This window comes from Lepisosteus oculatus, chromosome 18 (genome assembly GCF_040954835.1).
Source record: "Lepisosteus oculatus isolate fLepOcu1 chromosome 18, fLepOcu1.hap2, whole genome shotgun sequence".
NCBI lineage: Eukaryota > Metazoa > Chordata > Actinopteri > Semionotiformes > Lepisosteidae > Lepisosteus > Lepisosteus oculatus.
This window is the reverse complement of record NC_090713.1, coordinates 15,031,679-15,048,820: the sequence shown is the minus strand read 5'-3', so window position 1 is coordinate 15,048,820 and position 17,142 is coordinate 15,031,679. Positions and strand designations below refer to the sequence as shown.

Genomic DNA, 17,142 nt, shown 5'->3' with positions numbered 1-17,142 from the left:
AACATTTGAAAATATAAGTGTTCTACAGTATATTGCAGAAAAGTAGAAACACTAGTGTATAATTTTCGATATTTTAATCTTAAATTTCAGACATGAAAACTGACATTAATGTTAAATGTCTTAGACAATTTTACATAATTTTGTACATGGTAGTATGTATATTTGAAACATTTCCATATACATTTAAATCAAACTAATGTTAAGTAAATATTTTGGATGACAGGGTCTTCTCCTGCTGCGCTCCAGAGCTCTGGAGTTCTGTCTCCAAGGATATCGGAGAGCCACCTTCTCTAAACTCCTTCACATCCAGACTCACAGTTTCTCCTTCAGAAGGGTTTGATTTAACGGGTTCTGTGTCTGTCCCTCTGCTTTCCTGCTGTATTCCAAACCTTTTTTTTAATTGTCTAATCCTGCTCTCTCCTCCAGCTGTGTGCTTTTCTTCCCCTTACTGTCATGTGCTTTAAGAAGCCTCTTTTAAAGATAAAAGAGATAAATATGATAAAAATATTTTTATTATTATATATTTAACTATATTTTTAGAAAATATAGTTATGTTTCCAGGTGGTTCTGCGTTTGATGTGGTGGATTGGCAGGTGGCTTGGACTCGGATCTCTTGACATTTTGGCTGGTTGACGTTTCTCTTCGGGGTGGGTGAAGGGAATCATGGGGTGGGGGGGGGGAAACAGGCGGGTTAACCCTCGCCTTGCTGGAATCTTGCAGACATCAACGAGTGCCAGACCCCCGGCGTGTGCCCCAACGGCCACTGCGAGAACCTGGTGGGCACCTACCGCTGCCTGTGCCACGAGGGCTTCGTCCCCGAGTCCGACAGCAAGGGCTGCCGAGGTGAGATCCGCCCACTCCCCCCCCCCCTTCGCCGTGGTGATGGTCTGTGCCAGCCCGTGACTCCCATCCCCACCCCCACCACCACCACTGTGCTCCCTGTCAACAGACATCAACGAGTGCGAGGATGCCCGGCTCTGTGCCAACGGGCACTGCATCAACACCGAAGGCTCCTTCCACTGCCAGTGTTACCCCGGGTACCAGCCCACGCAGGAGGGCAGCCACTGCGAAGGTAGGCCTCCCTCTGCCCTGTCCCGTTCTCATCCCGTTTCAGCGAAGCTCTGCCTAAATAACCTGGGGGAAAGAAAGCACGAGTCCCGACAATAGACACCCTCATCCCCAGCTTTACGAGCGCAGTTAGAGCCCAAATTTCTTTTTCAGAAGCAAAACACATGTGAAAACGACACCCATTACAATACCCATTCAAATGGAGGTAAAAGTCTTCGCTTCATTCCAAGCGATCATAACTGGACATCAGCCCATTGCATTTAGGTACTTTTCCAGTTTGCTTGGGTAGTTTGGCACCAAAACTGCTAATTGTGGGTTATAGCATGTAGAATTCACCAACACTGTTTTTTTTTACGTTTAAATGCATTGTCAATGGAGAGGTCATATGGAGAAGTTATAGCACACATAGAACAGTAGAACAACATTCCTGAACAACATTTTGTACTGAACCGAAATGGTGTATTATGTTAGTTAACACGTCTTGTGCAGTCTTTGACCGTAAACCCATAAAAGTCAGACATCTCTGGAGATTTCGATACCATCGTGCGCATGCATCATCAGATTAAAACTAGAAATGCATTGGGGGTATTCAACGTATGCATGCATCATCAGATTAAAACATTTCACTGTCCGAAATTGTTCAAGTTTGTCTATCAATATTATTGTTGCACTCAGAATATTATCCTGCACTTTAACTAGTGTTACACCCTTACCATGTCTGTGAAGACAGTTAGGAAAACAGCCAGGAGCAAGGTAGAATTATAAAGGAAGAATGAGCCACACGCGCAGAGCTTGTATTAGTCAGGGATGTTCACTTGTGGAATAAAAATATTCGTGTGAGTATGCCTCCTTCCTTTGTTTTAGAACTTGCTTGATTAACGAGCTGTGGCACCAGCCCTGAGCTCCCCGACACAATCTCTGTTTAATTCTCACCTAGAGAACATCTGTATCTCATGATCAAATCATTTCAATAATAATAATAATTGCTTACACTTATATAGCGCTTGTCTGGACACTCCACTCAAAGCACTTTACAGGTAATGGGGATCCCCTTCCCCCACCACCAGTGTGCAGCTCCACCTGGATGATGCGACGGCAGCCATAGTGCACCAGAACGGTCCCCACACCCCAGCTCTCAGTGGGGAGGAGAGCAGAGTGATGGAGCCAGTTCACAGAGGGGGGTTATTAGGAGGCCATGATGGGTAAAGGCCAGGGGGGAAATTTGGCCAGGACACCAGGGTTACACCCCTACTCTTCTCGAGAAACGCCCTGGGATTTTTAATGATTTTTATGTCTCATCGGTGCCTTTTTAAAGTACTGTATAGTATCCCCATCACTATACTGAGGCACACAGGCCATGGGGTGAGTGCCCCCTGCTGGCCCCACTAACTCCTCTTCCAGCAGCAGCCTCAGCTTTCCCAGGAGTCTCCCCTCCAGGTACTGACCACACTCTCACCTGCTGTTTCAGGGGGGGCTGCCAGTGGGGAACTGCAGGGTGATATGGCTGCTGGCAAATTTCAAGTGCAGGTTTTGCGCATCTGGCCTCTACCAGACAGTTGTACAAAGAAAGATGGGGGTGAGGATGCAGACTGTCCCATCAAGAAGGTTTTCCAAGAAAAGGACAGATCTCCTCAATTTCACGGTGCCGTATTTTGCCCCGGGAAGCTGTAGCATTGACAGCATTAGAATTAATTTCCCTTACATAGCACCCAGTATCAACATGTCACTTTAATACTGTTTCCAAAATGATTTCTTGTTCTGATGTGGCCAGTTAGCCATTTCGGTTCATTTATTTTGTGTTTTTTAAAGAAAAGAAGTGGAGAATTTGTTGTTTTTTTTGGGGGGGGTTGGGGGGTGGTTTGCAAGTCTTTGCCAGGAACATCACTGTCAAAGCTGTGAGATCACTGGGGCATGTCCTTCAAAACTGACTCTTTATAATAATGATTATAATAATAATAATTACTTACACTTATATAGTGCTTTTTCTGGACACTCCACTCAAAGCGCTTTACAGGTCATGGGGATCCCCTCCACCACCACCAGTGTGCAGCCCCACCTGGATGAGGCGCCAGTCCGCTCCCCACACACCAGCTCTCAGTGGGGAGGAGAGCAGAGTGATGGAGCCAGTTCAGAGAGGGGGGTTATTAGGAGGCCATGATGGGTAAAGGCCAGGGGGGAAATTTGGCCAGGACGCTGGGGTAACACCCCTACTCTTTTCGAGAAACGCCCTGGGATTTTTAATGACCACAGAGAGTCAGGACCTCGGTTTTACGTCTCATCTGAAAGACGACACCTGTTTACAGTATAGTATACAGTATACTCTTTGACACTACGCAACAGTATACAGTATATTAATAACGGGGTGCGATGAGCCCTCTTGACATGATATTTTAAGGGTGACGTCCCTCCCAGGGTTGCTCAAGATCTGCAGTGCATGTCGGCATTGTGGATGTGGCGCCAGTTTTGTGCCGGGAGGATTGGGCCCAGTTTGAATCCAACCCCATATGGTACCGGGTACTCTATACAGGCAAAAGCACCACCTGCAACTTTTCTATGGTCTGTTGGCTGTTTTTTATTTGATACTTTCTTAGTAATGTTATTTTATGTGGAATGAGTCATTGTTGCATGCCTGCGGCTTAAATTACCCCCTCCTGGAGATGAATAAAGTATTCGGAGTTGAATTGAAAATGTTTAGCCCCGTGAAAAAATTGGGCACAAATGAAATTTGCGTAGAATGACTGCACCGCTTCAACTAGAAAAATGCACTGCTTGGAGAAATTAAATTCCTCTGTTCCAGACCAATGGGATTCGGTCATCCGCAAGATGTTCCTTTGAGGCCAGGGATCATTAACATCACGCAAAACCACACAGTTAGAAATTACAAAAAAAAGCTAAAAGAGAAGTCAAGGAGCTTGAAAATGACTAAGAAGGAAAAAGATGGGAAATCAGACAGTTTAAAGTACTGGGAGTTGAGCAGCTTTCTGGTAGAGAAGGATGTTAAGATCCTTTAAAGGTCTCAGTGGAAAACTTCTTGTCTGGCTGTTCCAGTGAGGGACCCAGAGCAGGTAGTTTGGGGACCTGCAGCAGATTAAACTGACCTGATCCTAAAGACGGGAGTGAAGTCTGAAAAAGCAGAAAGTCAGTGAGGTAGATGGGACCCTTTTTCCTTTCACAGCCTTGAAATGCCAGCAGCCATATCACCCTGCAGCTCACCGCTGGCAGCCCCACTGGAGCTCAGCAGGTGTGAGCCTGGCCAGTACCTGGAGGAGAGACTCCTGGGAGAGCTGGGGCTGCTGCTGGAAGAGGTGTTAGTGGGGCCAGCAGGGGGCGCTCACCCTGCCGTCTGTGTGGGTCGTAATGCCCCAGTATAGGGACGAGGGACACTAGACTGTAAACAGGCGCCGTCCTTCAGATGAGATATCAAACCGAGGTCCTGACTCTCTGTGGTCATTAAAAATCCCAGGGTGTTTCTCGAAAAGAGTAGGGGTGTAACCCTGGCATCCTGACCAAATTTCCCATTGGCCCTTACCAATCATGGCCTCCTAATAATCCCCCTCTATGAATTGGCTACATTACTCTGTTCTCCTCCCCACTGATAGCTGATGTGTGGTGAGCGTTCTGGCGCACAATGGCTGCCGTCGCATCATCCAGGTGGATGCTGCACATTGGTGGTGGTGGAGGGGATCCCCATGACCTGTAAAGCGCTTTGAGTGGCGTGTCCAGAAAAGCGCTATATAAGTGTAAGCAATTATTATTATTATTACCTACCGTCCGGTATCGAAGCATTCAGTCAAAGATTAACAGATTACAGAACAGCTTCTACCTCCAATAAGACTGCTAAATAGCCGAGCTGCAGTCACCTTCAGCAAATCACCTGTAATGGCTACATTGACACACAGTTTTCACTGTATTCGGCCTGCTGCACTACTTAGACATAATGTATTGCATACACCCTGGGCGCATCGCAGCTCTATGTATATTGAGCTCTGTCTTGAGTTTATTTTATTCCATTTCTATTGCATTATTATCTATTATTATGTAACCTTTCATTTTCTGATTTATACCACTCCCTTTGAGCATGCCGAAAAGACATTTCATTGCCGGCAACTACTGCTACATACTGTATTGTTTGTGCATTTGATAAATCAACTTTGATTGATTGATTGATTGACAGGTTTGGCTTCTCCCCCCCCCTCCCCCCTCCCCATGCAGACATCAACGAGTGTGAGAGACCCTCGAACTGTCAGAGGGGCCGCTGCATCAACACCATGGGCTCCTACCGGTGCGAGTGCCCCAAGGGCTTCCAGCTGGTCAGTGGGCGTCTCTGCCAAGGTAGGCTGGTGCTTGCCATTGGTCAGGAGATATAATCACCAGTGACACTAGTGGGCACAGGTGCCCCATCTCCCCGAGCTTAGTGTCCGACACGGTGATTGTAGTGCAGCAGAGAAAGCATGTCCCAGTCCAAATGTTCATTTCAAGCCAGCAGCCATATCGCTCTGCAACTCACAACTGGCACCCCATTGAAGCTCAGCAGGTGGGAGCCTGGTCAGTGCCTGGATGAAGAGACCTCCTGGTTAAAACTAAGGTTGCTGCTGGAAGAGGTGTTAGTGGGGCCAGCAGGGGATGCTCACCCTGCGGTCTGTGTGGGTCCTAATGTCCCAGCATAGTGACGGGGACACTAGACTGTAAACAGGCGCCGTCCTTCGGATGAGACGTAAAACCGAGGTCCTGACTCTCTGTGGTCATTAAAAATCCCAGGGTGTTTCTTGAGAAGAGTAGGGGTGTTACCCCGGCGTCCTGGCCAAATTTCCCCCCTGGCTTTGACCCATCATGGCTTCCTAATAATCCCCCTCTCTGAACTGGCTCCATCACTCTGCTCTCCTCCCCACTGAGAGCTGGGGTGTGGGGAGCGGACTGGCGCCTCATCCAGGTGGGGCTGCACACTGCTGGGGGTGGAGGGGATCCCCATGACCTGGAAAGAGCTCTGAGGAGAGTGTCCAGAAAAGTGCTATATAAGTGTAAGCAATTATTATTATTATTTCCTGTGAAAGCCCGCCATTTTCCAGCACAAACAAAACTTCCCTTCCTGCTCTTGTTTTCTGGAACCTCATCGTCCTATCGTAATGGGTTAGGGGGTGTGAGTAATTTCATGTAGGGCGTCACGTGGTAGTGATTCTAAAAACAAAAGAGAGAAACCGATTAAAATGGGGCTGCTGGCTAAGGTTTGCCTGTCAAGCAAATCCTTAAAAAGTTAAGAACTGCACATTCCCTCTGGTCAGGAATGAAGAAACGGGAAGGCTTATCGGCACATGATTTCTTTTGTGTCTGGCAGGGCGAAGAAACCAGGCAGCAAATGTAAAAAAAACAAACTAATATTTGCTTGTGATAATTTACAGACCCCAAAGCACAACATCTACATCTATTTTGTTTAGATATTAATAAAAGTGTGAGTTATCGGATACTGTATATAGGAAAATAGGGGATGTCGTTCTTTATAAAGTAAAGATCCTGTTCAATACTAAATTTCTTCCTCAAATGGACGCTAAATGAGTGGGGAACCTCTTCCCGACTCCAAACTTGACATCACTAAACAAGCGAGAGACGAAAGCTACACACATATAATCATCCACTATTTCCCTTTATTGATCCCTCATCAATTTCCCTTCGGGATCAATAAAGTCCTATCTATCTATAAGAAATCGGTATTTACACATTGATAAGAGAGCAGTCCCTTACCTAAAGCCTAGAGTTTAGTGCTCAGATTAACTGGTGTTCCGTTCTTACGGTCTGTCAGTTGAGGTCTGCTCTCTTGTGGTCCTGATCCTTCTCCTGTTTTTCTTTCTTCTCTTTGTTAACTACTGTATCAGCATTGGTCCGGTCTCCTCTGTTGATCCCCTAAGAGCGCTGACTTTGGGATTGATACAAAATTAGTTTAGTCTTAATTGGGGGGGGGAGAGTAATTGCTTGATTTGCTGGATTTTAAGCCAGGAAAAAAGAGGCCGTCTTTCTGGTAGCAAAATTTTGTCCAGTGACTGGAGGCCTCCTGAACTCCTGTCGCACTGTGCAGCTTTCTGAAATATCCTAAACCCTCCATAGCGTAGCAACTGCTTTTTGTCCAGGAACAGGTAAAGGTGTATGTGACACCCGAAGAAGACTCCACAGCCGAAACGTTGTCTCTTTTCTTTCCCTTTCAGCGTGGAATGAGTTTTTATTCAGCATAGTACAGATCTTTAACTGTGTTAATATATTCTGAAACAAGGTCCATGCGTATTCAGTTTCCAGTCCATGATCTGTACGGCTCTGTGGCCGAACAACGATGTTTAGAGACAAGAGGAGGCCACGTAGACTCTCTGCCTCCTTTGCTTGTAAGGTCTGGATCAGCTTTGAGGAAAACTGTTTTTTTTATATATATATTCTTGGTCATTGTAAAGGTGAAATCTTGGCAGCCTTGCCTTCATGTTATTTCTGTCCCCTCGTAGACATCGACGAGTGCGCCCACGACAGGAGTCTTTGCCAGCCGAACGGGCTGTGCCAGAATGTGGAGGGCAACTATATCTGCCTGTGCCATGAGGGCTTCATCAGCTCAGAGGACAAGCACAGCTGTGAAGGTAGATTACATCTGTGATCTGCGAAAAAAGACCTGCCACCTTCCCCGCTGTTTCTTCGGCTTTTGTTTCTTTATTTTGCAGCCAGGACTCAACCAGTAAATGTATTCACTCGGAACACACCATGAGTCCTTAGGCCCAGACAACGCTGAATCAAACCTGGGTCTTGAGTTGCCGTAGCTGGGATTCCCTGAGCAGTAGGCATTCTGCCAAAGGGGTAGGAGGAACGTTAGTCAGCCAGGGCCTTCATGGCGATTTGGTTAAACGGTGACCCGCCGAAACACATGACATCATCACTCGGTGCTACCCATCCCATAAGGCATGGCGGAATGGCCGGGTCATCAAAAAGCCGAATGTTGGCGAGAGGTGTAACCGACAGTTATCGGCTTTGTCGGGCATTCCTAATGTGACACAAAGGCATGCAGTGATGAGCTGGGCTCATACAGGTGGGCCAACGTGTCAACTCTTGAGAATCAAAGAAGTGTCTCGGGGTGCATTCCTCACATGGAAATGAGAGGATTCAGTAGCACCTTAAGGGAGCTGATTTTTCTCATCATACAGGAGAACAAAACCAGACGGAGAGTGGCCACACCCAGGGAGATAGAACTGTGATATCTCGGGTTAGGCACAACAAGGGGCATTTACGGAGACTGTTCAAGTAAAGAGGAAAATTAAAACTGAAGGTTGCCGTTTCTAACTGCCAGATGACCGAAGTTCAAGTCTTGTCCTCTGGCCAAACAGGATCTGCCAGTGATTTAAAAATCTATTTAATCAAGATGTAACAGGGAAAGTGGAACAGCGAAGGTTGAGGACTTAACTCAGGCAGGAAGGGTAAGATATCAGGTTGGTCTGAAACTTAGTAAGTACCTCCCATATAAATATCTGAGAGAAGATGGGTTTAATGTGTTTGAATCCTCCACAAGGCTACATGACAGGAGGGTCTGTTATACCTAGATACTAACAGTCATGAATTGGAATTCCAAAGGAATGATAAAGACCTCCTCTTGATGTCCTTCAACAAACAGGCCACCATCAGCCTTCTAATCCGGTAGAGCGAAGCACTGAATTGAGGAGCTGTCTTCACTTCAAGCTAGCACTTACCCTGCAAGCAACAGGAGCTGCTTCCCTATGGATAAGGCTCACCCCCAACGATGCTCTCCCTGTGGTGTAACCCGGTTTCTGGGGAGAATCCCAGTCGCAATGATGCTGTCCAGATCTAAACCACCCGAGGAATGCCTGCATCCTCTGATCTGCCTTTCATCAGCTGAGCCACACTCAGGTGTCCCTGCTTTTTAAAATCCCCTGATCCCAGCATCCAAGTACAGATTTCATTACACCTTTAAGAAAGCAGTAAGCTCAAAACCCTGGTCTGGTCCTTGTGAGAAGAAGTGTTTGCAGATTTTTTTTATCGCAGCTCTCTAAAATCACCTCTGTAACTGATCAGCATTTGAATCAATCCATGTCTTTAAACGTGATTAGCTGGGAATTCATCATGCATTGGATCTGTGTGTTTCAAAGCGATAAGCTGGGAAATCAAGTGTTGGATTTTCCACCCGCTAACAGGAAACATGAGCTGGCAGGTTGTTGGTGATGTTGTTTCCATACCACTGCTCACTAAGAGAGGAACCACATTCAGAGAACTGAGAAGACATGGGTGCTCTCTTGTGGCTTGGGGTGGAATAAACAGGCACCTTGCTACACCCCGCTAAAAGGATCCTCACCAGATCCAGTGCTAAAGACTCCCTGAAACAAATCTTCTCCTTCTGAAACCAAGACCTTTGCTTCGAGTGCACAGAATTGCAAGAGGAAACAAGGACTGCTCAGACCATGGGCAGCTGGAGAACATGCTTTTATACAAGGAGGTCACGAGTGAAGGCAAGCTAGCCAGCTTTGTAGTGGCCGCTGCTTATATGGGGGGAAAAGCAGCGGTTCGAGGATGCAGCACAGTGGATACGAGCAAGCAAACAGTCCAGAGCTGTGGTCTAACAAAGGAAGAATGAAATCCAAGTAGACTCGACAGCGAAGCACAAGTGGAAAGGTGAAATTGAGACAAAGGTAGGCTAGGAAGCCAATAGAGTAACACAAGGGAGGGAACACAAAGCTTGGGAACTCAGCTGTGGTTCAGGGCAAAATTCTATAACAGAGCCCAGAGCACTGCTAAGATACTGGTTGCCAGGGTTACGTGATCCGACAGGAAGCCTGCTCTACCTGAGATGGGTTGGGTCATAAATGGTGGACAGGTGGAACAGGCTTCCTGTCGGATCAGGTAACCCCTGCAACCAGTAGAAACTCCTCTGGATGCTGTGGCAATGCTAGCTGTGGGGCTCAGTGGTGATCCAGAGAGGGGGGGGGGGTGCCAGCATTACAAGCTCCTGTTTTCTTCTGCAGAGATCGAGACGGACGACGACGACAAGAAGGAGTGCTATCTGAACCTGGACGACACAGTATTCTGCGACAGTGTCCTGGCCGTCAACATCACCAAGCAGGAATGCTGCTGCACCGTCGGGGTGGGCTGGGGGGACAGGTGCGAGATCTACCCCTGTCCCGTCCACAATTCCGGTACGACCGTCTACTCCCCCCACCCTTAACTCAGCCCACTTCTGTGTGTGTGTCCAGTTTTGCAACAAGCCTTTAAAATGAATGGGGAAATATATTAAATTCAGTCTTATCAGTTCAAACGTCAGTGCAGCTTTATTTCCACCAATAATGTGCAAAAAAATAAGAGACTGATACTAAGGAATGAGGCCTAATTAAATTGGTTCTGAAGCTAGGCAGTATCAAAGCTTTCTAACTTTGCTAAATTAGATATAGTCGTGATTCTTTCTATTTAAACTTCTGTTCATCATTGAGCAGGATCAGTCACCCCAGTCACATAAAAAAGAATGGTATAGCAGGGTCTAGACATTCCCGAAGGTTTGGTGCAGAGAACCATCGCCGGTTGCCAGATTCACATACAACAAAGTCTAAGTCATTTATACCACCACATAATCTACTGCAGTTTATAGTATAGTACTCAGTTTAAAAGACATAAGTAAAGCTCTTATATAACAAAACACTAATGCATTGGCTTTAAGTTAAGTAAAATAATACTGATCAACTAAAACAAACAACAACAATCACAAATGTGTAGTAATCAGCTACAATAAACAACGTGAATCCCTCTCTCTCTCTGCTCTGTGATCAGCATGCCCCACTGTAATGAAGTGGGCAATAAAACTGTCATTCCCCACACAGCTGACACAGAACCTGGAGCGTCCATTCCAGTGCAGGCTGAGCTGCTGGTACTTGGGCAGCTCAGAAACTACTACAGATTCATCTCAGATTCATATCTTCTGTGCAAGATCATTTGGACATTGAAATGAGCAACCTTTGTCTCATTTTTATCCAGCTCTGCTCTGATTCCAGCCCAAACCCCCCAGTGGACAGAATAAATCATTCATTTTGCAGACATTGAGACCCTGCTTGTATGAACAGGCATACCCTCAGTGTTCTCATGAATAGATCGAGGACAGGCACAGCACAGGACAAGGCAGAAGAACATATGGACCTGGAGAATATAAATTCCAGCATCTAGTTTCAGAGAAAGTCGTTGTGCTGCCTGCTAGCTTGACTTAAGGGAACGGTCTAACGGTCTAAGGTGTTTGTTTCAGTTATCCTGGAACACAATAATAATAATAATAATAGAATGGTGAAATAACAATTCACTTATGGAAAGGTGTGTGTAACGAGTAAAAAAACGGTGTACATCTGGACCAGCAGTGTGAACCCTAATGAGCCTTCCATCCTTTTTTAAACAGCTTCTTCCATTTTAGGGTCACAGAGGAGCTGGGGCCTATCCCAGCAAGAGTCAATACATCGCAGGGCACACACTGACACATACACACACTCATATCAGGGCAAATTTGCCCAGAAGCCAGTTAACCTACTAGCACGTCTCTGGGCTGTGGGAGGAAACCCACATGATCACAGGGGGAACATGCAAACCACCCAGACAAGCACCCCAGGTCCACATCTGAACCCAGGGCCCAAGCGCTGCGAGGCAGCAGTGCTTTAAACTGTGACACCGTCGTGTTCTTTCCCTGAAGCTCCTTTCCGATGCTTGTTTTCCGCAGCGGAGTTCCACTCCCTGTGTCCGATTGGAAGAGGCTTCTACATCGAGGAGAGCATCACAGAGTATGGGCTGCCAGCGCACAGAGGTAGGTTCTCGCTAAAACAAGAGATACATACACACCCCTATTTCTGTTATACAGCTGAACTTCCCCCTCCAAAACAAGCTGTTTTGTTTGTTTTGTCTTAGACAGCACAAAATGTATTACTTAATGTAATTAATGTGCCCGACATGTTTATTGTTGGAGTGCACTATAGAGATCCTGCAGATTTAATTTCTCCGCATAAGTGCTTCAATAAACTGCTTGTCAACAACAACAGCCACCCTTCTCCAGCATTGTGGTGGAAAATGCAAAGTCTAATTGTATTCAAACAAAAGCAGCTGTGAGCCTGGCCTGTACCTGACTGGGAAACCTCCTGGGAAAGATAAAGGTGCTGCTGGAAGAGGTGTTAGTGGGACCAGTAGGGGGCGCTCACCCTGTGATCTGTGTGGGTCCTAATGCCCCAGTATAGTGACGGGGACACTAGACTGTAAAAAGGTGCCGTCCTTCAAATGAGACAAATGAGGCCCTGATTCTCTGTGGTCATTAAAAAATCCCCAAATTTCCCCCCTGGCCTTTACCCATCATGGCCTCCTAATAACCCCCCTCTCTGAACTGGCTCCATCACTCTGCTCTCCTCCCCACTGAGAGCTGGGGTGTGGGGAGCGTTCTGGCGCATCATCCATGTGGGGGTACACACTGCTGGTGGTGGAGGGGATCCCTATTACCTGTAAAGAGCTTTGAGTCGATTAATATTATTATTAAACATATCTTAATGGTTTTTGCCAAACTGAGCACTTCAGGGGAATAAGCTCTCCTGAGGGCATGGGCATCTGTTGGCACACAGTAGGTGCAGTTTCAGGCTCTCTCTTCTCACATGAATGCTCTGTCTCATTCCTGCTGGGTGTTTCGGTTTCTCTCTGTGTCTTGGCAGATATCGACGAGTGTGTGCTGTTCAAGGAAGAGATCTGTAAAGAAGGCCACTGTGTGAATACACAGCCTGGGTATGAGTGTTACTGTCAGCAAGGCTTCTACTACGACAGTAACCTGCTGGAGTGCATTGGTAATTCAGTTCTCTCTATTGTGGTGCCTGTCTGAGCTTTAGTCAGAGGTAGGTGAGATGTAGCTGGTAGTTCTACCCAAAGCCACAAGAGGGCGCATAGAGGTCATCTTAAAAGGGAACTGCAGAGCTATTTTTACATTTCGGGGTTATGATGCCTGGCAGTGATGAATGCATGTAAAACCACAATGAAACTACCAAGTACACGGGCAGGTGTACAAGCTCCAGTTTACATCCAAAAAGAGACAAAGTTTCAAAGTATGCGTAACGCCATATTGCTGTCATTGATGCAAAAACAGCCCTATTAACACTGTAAACATTCTTTAGACCAAGCGAATTTCACTACGATATTAGCAGTAAAATATTTTCATCAAACCGGCACGTACAAGGCAACACGTTTTTTAGGTACTTTAAAGCATTGGAATAAAAGAGCAAGCTGCCGACTGACTAAAACACACTCATAATAATTAACATTGTTAGGAGACCATGTTTCTCATTTGCTTACAGTTGCAGGGGTACAGTGAGCAGGAAGGGCCACTTTCATGCCACAATTCGTTTGAACTCTCACTCTCGTTCCTTGGCCCCGACCAGCGGTTTCTCAACAGGGTACCAAACAGTGCCTTTACCTCAAAGAGGCTCGAGAGAGAGAAAACTGTTTCAAACGTCACCCACTCTCCGCAGTCTAGAGGCAGTTTCCACCTTTATACGTCTTGCTGATCATATAAGGGGAGCTGCAGTCCTAACGTCTCACACCAGTTTATTTAATCTCGTAATGCAATCAATTCATTGACGTTTTAGAAAAAAAGACAAATTCCAAATTAAGTCTACAATCATGAACTTTGTGAAAGTACTGTAAGGTTGCCATGTTGTCGAGATTTCATGAGAGCTGCGACTTGAAGCAGCCCTTCTTGCTCACTAGTCCCTGTGATGACTAATGTACTGAGATGTGAAGCGGCCCTTCCTGCTCTCTAGTCCCTGTGCTGACTGATGTACTGAGATGTGAAGCGGCCCTTCCTGCTCTCTAGTCCCTGTACTGACTAATGTACTGAGATGTACGAGGGAATAAGTACAGGTTGAGCAGCAGACATTTCACTGCAGAAATGTTCCAGCGTGATCTGCAGGCAGAGTTAACCGGTGAGTAGTATTTGTCAGTGAAACCGTCTGGAAAAGGAGAGCAGTATTTCTAATGGATTAGAAGAGCTGGATCCACAAGCCTGCTTGTTTACCGGGTCACAGGGCCGCTCCACCTCACCAGAAGTCCTGCTGCCTCGTTCTGAATCGCAGAAACATGGTGCTGAGCAGACCTGGAAATGATGAAAACAGGAGGTTTTACAAGTTACCGTGCAATTAACTTTCACCGTAGTTTGAAATGCACTCATCACTACCGACTTTTTCTGACCTCAAAATTTAAAAATGGTGTTGCAGTTCCCCTGTAACTTGGAAAGTTCTGACAGCAGAGGCTTGAATTCAAGGGAACTCCTAGGGCACCAAGTCTGAACTTTTTGTGTTTGTCTCACTACACACACTAGAAACGAACAGCCAACACAAAAATTAGAAAAACAAAACAACAAACAACATTCCGTTTTCTTTCTTCGAAAGTCAGTTTTGCAAGTTGTAGCATGTGTGGAGTGCCGCAGTTTTTTTCCCCAGGGTTTTTCCTCGTCTCCTCCTGCTGAAACTCATAGAACAAAGACAGATCCTGCGGGAGGCTTTATAAAAGCAGGTCCTGGGACGGTTTTCTTAGCCCTCCAGAATAAAACCCCAAATTGGGAAAACAAAATAAAAAAAGGGGTAATATTTTTCCAGATTTTGGAGCAGACATCCAACGGTGGCGAGTTTGCCCTGTAAATCACTGGAGCATTGCAGAAGACAGAGACGAGTTCCCTTCATTGATCAAATCAAACACGTCTCACGCAAGGGTGGTCGTTCTGCAATCCACTGGCACAGTCTGTTTACCTCAGTGGTAGCTGATCAGCTCGGCCAGTAAGAGTATCATCCCATCATCCTGAGCTTGTTGGTTGCTGGTTGGCCTGACTGCCTGCTCCCAAGCACAGGCTCCTGTCTGCCTGAGCACCCCCAGAGCTGGTCTGAGGTATCCCCAACTTTCCTTAGCGCAGCTGATTTCCAGTCAGCGACTGAAGAGTGAAACCCAAACCAGAGAGCACAAGTGGAAGCTGTGTGGGAACGCATTTAAAACCGAAAACGGGGCCCTTCTTTACACAGAGGGCGGTGGGAGTGTGGCGGTGGGGTTGAAGCCCCTACCCTGTCTCAAGACACAGCTGGGTGAGATCCTCCAGTCAGGACAGGGCCACTTTACACAAAGGGTGGTGGGAGGGGGGCCCAGCCATCTGATTAAAGCCGATACCCTGGCATCTCTCAAGACACAGCTGGATGAGATCCTCCAGACAGTCAGGACCACTTTACACAAAGGGTGGTGGGAGAGGGGGAACAAGCTGCCCAGCCATGTGGTTGAAGCTGAACTGCTTTCAAGAAACAGCTGGATGGGATCCTCCAGTCAGGACAGGAAGCTCTTCTTTACACAAAGGGGGGTGGGAGTGTGGAACAAGCTGCCCAGCCATGTGGTTGAAGCTGAACGTCTTTCAAGAAACAGCTGGATGACGTCCTCAGAAAAACGAACAACTCACTACCGCAAAGGTCACAACAGCCAAATCGTTAACTAGTTAACTAGGCGAACGGTCAATGAGGTGAACTTCTGATTCCGAAAAGGAAAATAGCTTTTTTCTTTGCCTTCCGGGCGTTCCTCGAAGGCAATGCAGTTTGTAGCTCAGCTATTATCCGGTCTCGGTCTCCATACCTGGAAATGATAGTAACTGGGAAAGCAGGGGAGAGAGTTGACAAGTCCAGTCAGAGAGACGGATAACAAGCCTTTCTTCTTGTCTTGTCGTGTGAGCGTCTGGGGCGATCATGCAGGGGACGAAGATTTTATGTCTTCTCTTCTGCCTTCGTTGCGTAAACCAACAGGTACAGCTGGCACTGTGCTGGGGACTCTCACAAATTAAAGGGCTTTTCCAGCCATTCTTCCATCTGCTAACGGCTCTATCCAATTCAGGGTCACTGGGGGGCCAGAGTCTATCCCAGCAGGCGACAGGCACAAGGCAGGGAACACCCTGGATAGGATGCCAGTCCGACCCCGAACCCACCCCGACCCCTTCAGCGCGATTTTAAGCCGGCGGGTGTTGCTTAAAATGGAAAGGGACCTGTTGAAAACCGCCGCAAGACAGGACCTCCTCCTCCTCCCTTGGCCTTCATCTCCGGTCTCCCTGGGGTCTTCTTATATCACGCCTGCTGGCTTGTAGAGCAGCGGCAAAGATCCGTCGGTCTTTAGCCAGTTCTTCTATGGTATCCCAGCTATGGCTCACAGCCTGCAGGTTCTCCTTCCACAGATCTCCGCCAGGTGGTTCGGGGTCTTCCTCGCTGGCGTCTTCCCCCTTCAGGAGTCCAGCGCAGGGCAGTCTTAGTGATGGAGTTCTCCCTTCTCGTGATCCGTCTCCCCCGTCTTCTCTTCCCGACGGTGGCCGTACTCTCTCGATGGCTTGGGGGGGCTAGCCTTTCTTCGCCCGGAGGTAGTCCTTGTTCCGGAAGAGGCGTAGGATCCTTCCCAAGCCTGTGGGATGAAGTGTTGTGAGCTGGTTCAGATCTCCCTGCGCCATGCCCCAACGTTCTGAGCCATACAGAAGAGTTAGGGTTAGACACAGCTCTGGTATAGCTTCAGCAGGGTGCGAGTACTATATTGGGGTGACTTCCAAATGTTGTGAAGCATCCTAAAGACATTTCCGGCTTGAGTTAGTCTGTTCTGGATGTCCTTCTCCCTGGGTCTGTTTCGGGATGAACCAAGCGCTGACGATCTGAAATCCGTGCCTTTTCCTGAATGTGGTTTTCCACTGATCGCGGCTCCTGGTTTAGTAGCAGAGCTCACCCAGAGCCCCAGATCAGAGGGCGAACAGGGGTAAATTAATCCCTTAAACTACTGTAGGTGCATGTTACACCAGTCAGCCCCTTACAGCATAGACATCGCATATAACATACAATGAAAAGCATGTGTGAGGCACTTACTGTGGTTTTTCTTTTTTTAAGAACAAAAGAGACCCAAATTAGGGAATGTAGGAACTGTAGAAACTTCTAGTTGTTAAATATGTTCGCTGATATTTAAATACGCACAGCAGTGAGCACCTCGCAGCTCTTCGGTCCCGGGTTCATTCTGTTCCGGACTGGGGCATCTTCCGTGTGGAGTTTGCATGTT

At 47.1% G+C, this 17,142-nt stretch overlaps 1 protein-coding gene across 1 annotated transcript in view; it reads left to right on the top strand.

Moving 5' to 3' along the window:
• LOC138223997 (latent-transforming growth factor beta-binding protein 3-like) overlaps positions 1–17,142 on the top strand; it is a 44,273-nt gene that overhangs the window by 10,485 nt on the left and 16,646 nt on the right. The window contains exons 7-13 of the mRNA XM_069180184.1: positions 721–843; positions 950–1,072; positions 5,281–5,400; positions 7,548–7,676; positions 10,062–10,232; positions 11,786–11,869; positions 12,756–12,884. Of these exons, the coding sequence (XP_069036285.1) occupies positions 721–843; positions 950–1,072; positions 5,281–5,400; positions 7,548–7,676; positions 10,062–10,232; positions 11,786–11,869; positions 12,756–12,884 (879 nt within the window). The remainder of the gene's footprint in view (positions 1–720; positions 844–949; positions 1,073–5,280; positions 5,401–7,547; positions 7,677–10,061; positions 10,233–11,785; positions 11,870–12,755; positions 12,885–17,142) is intronic.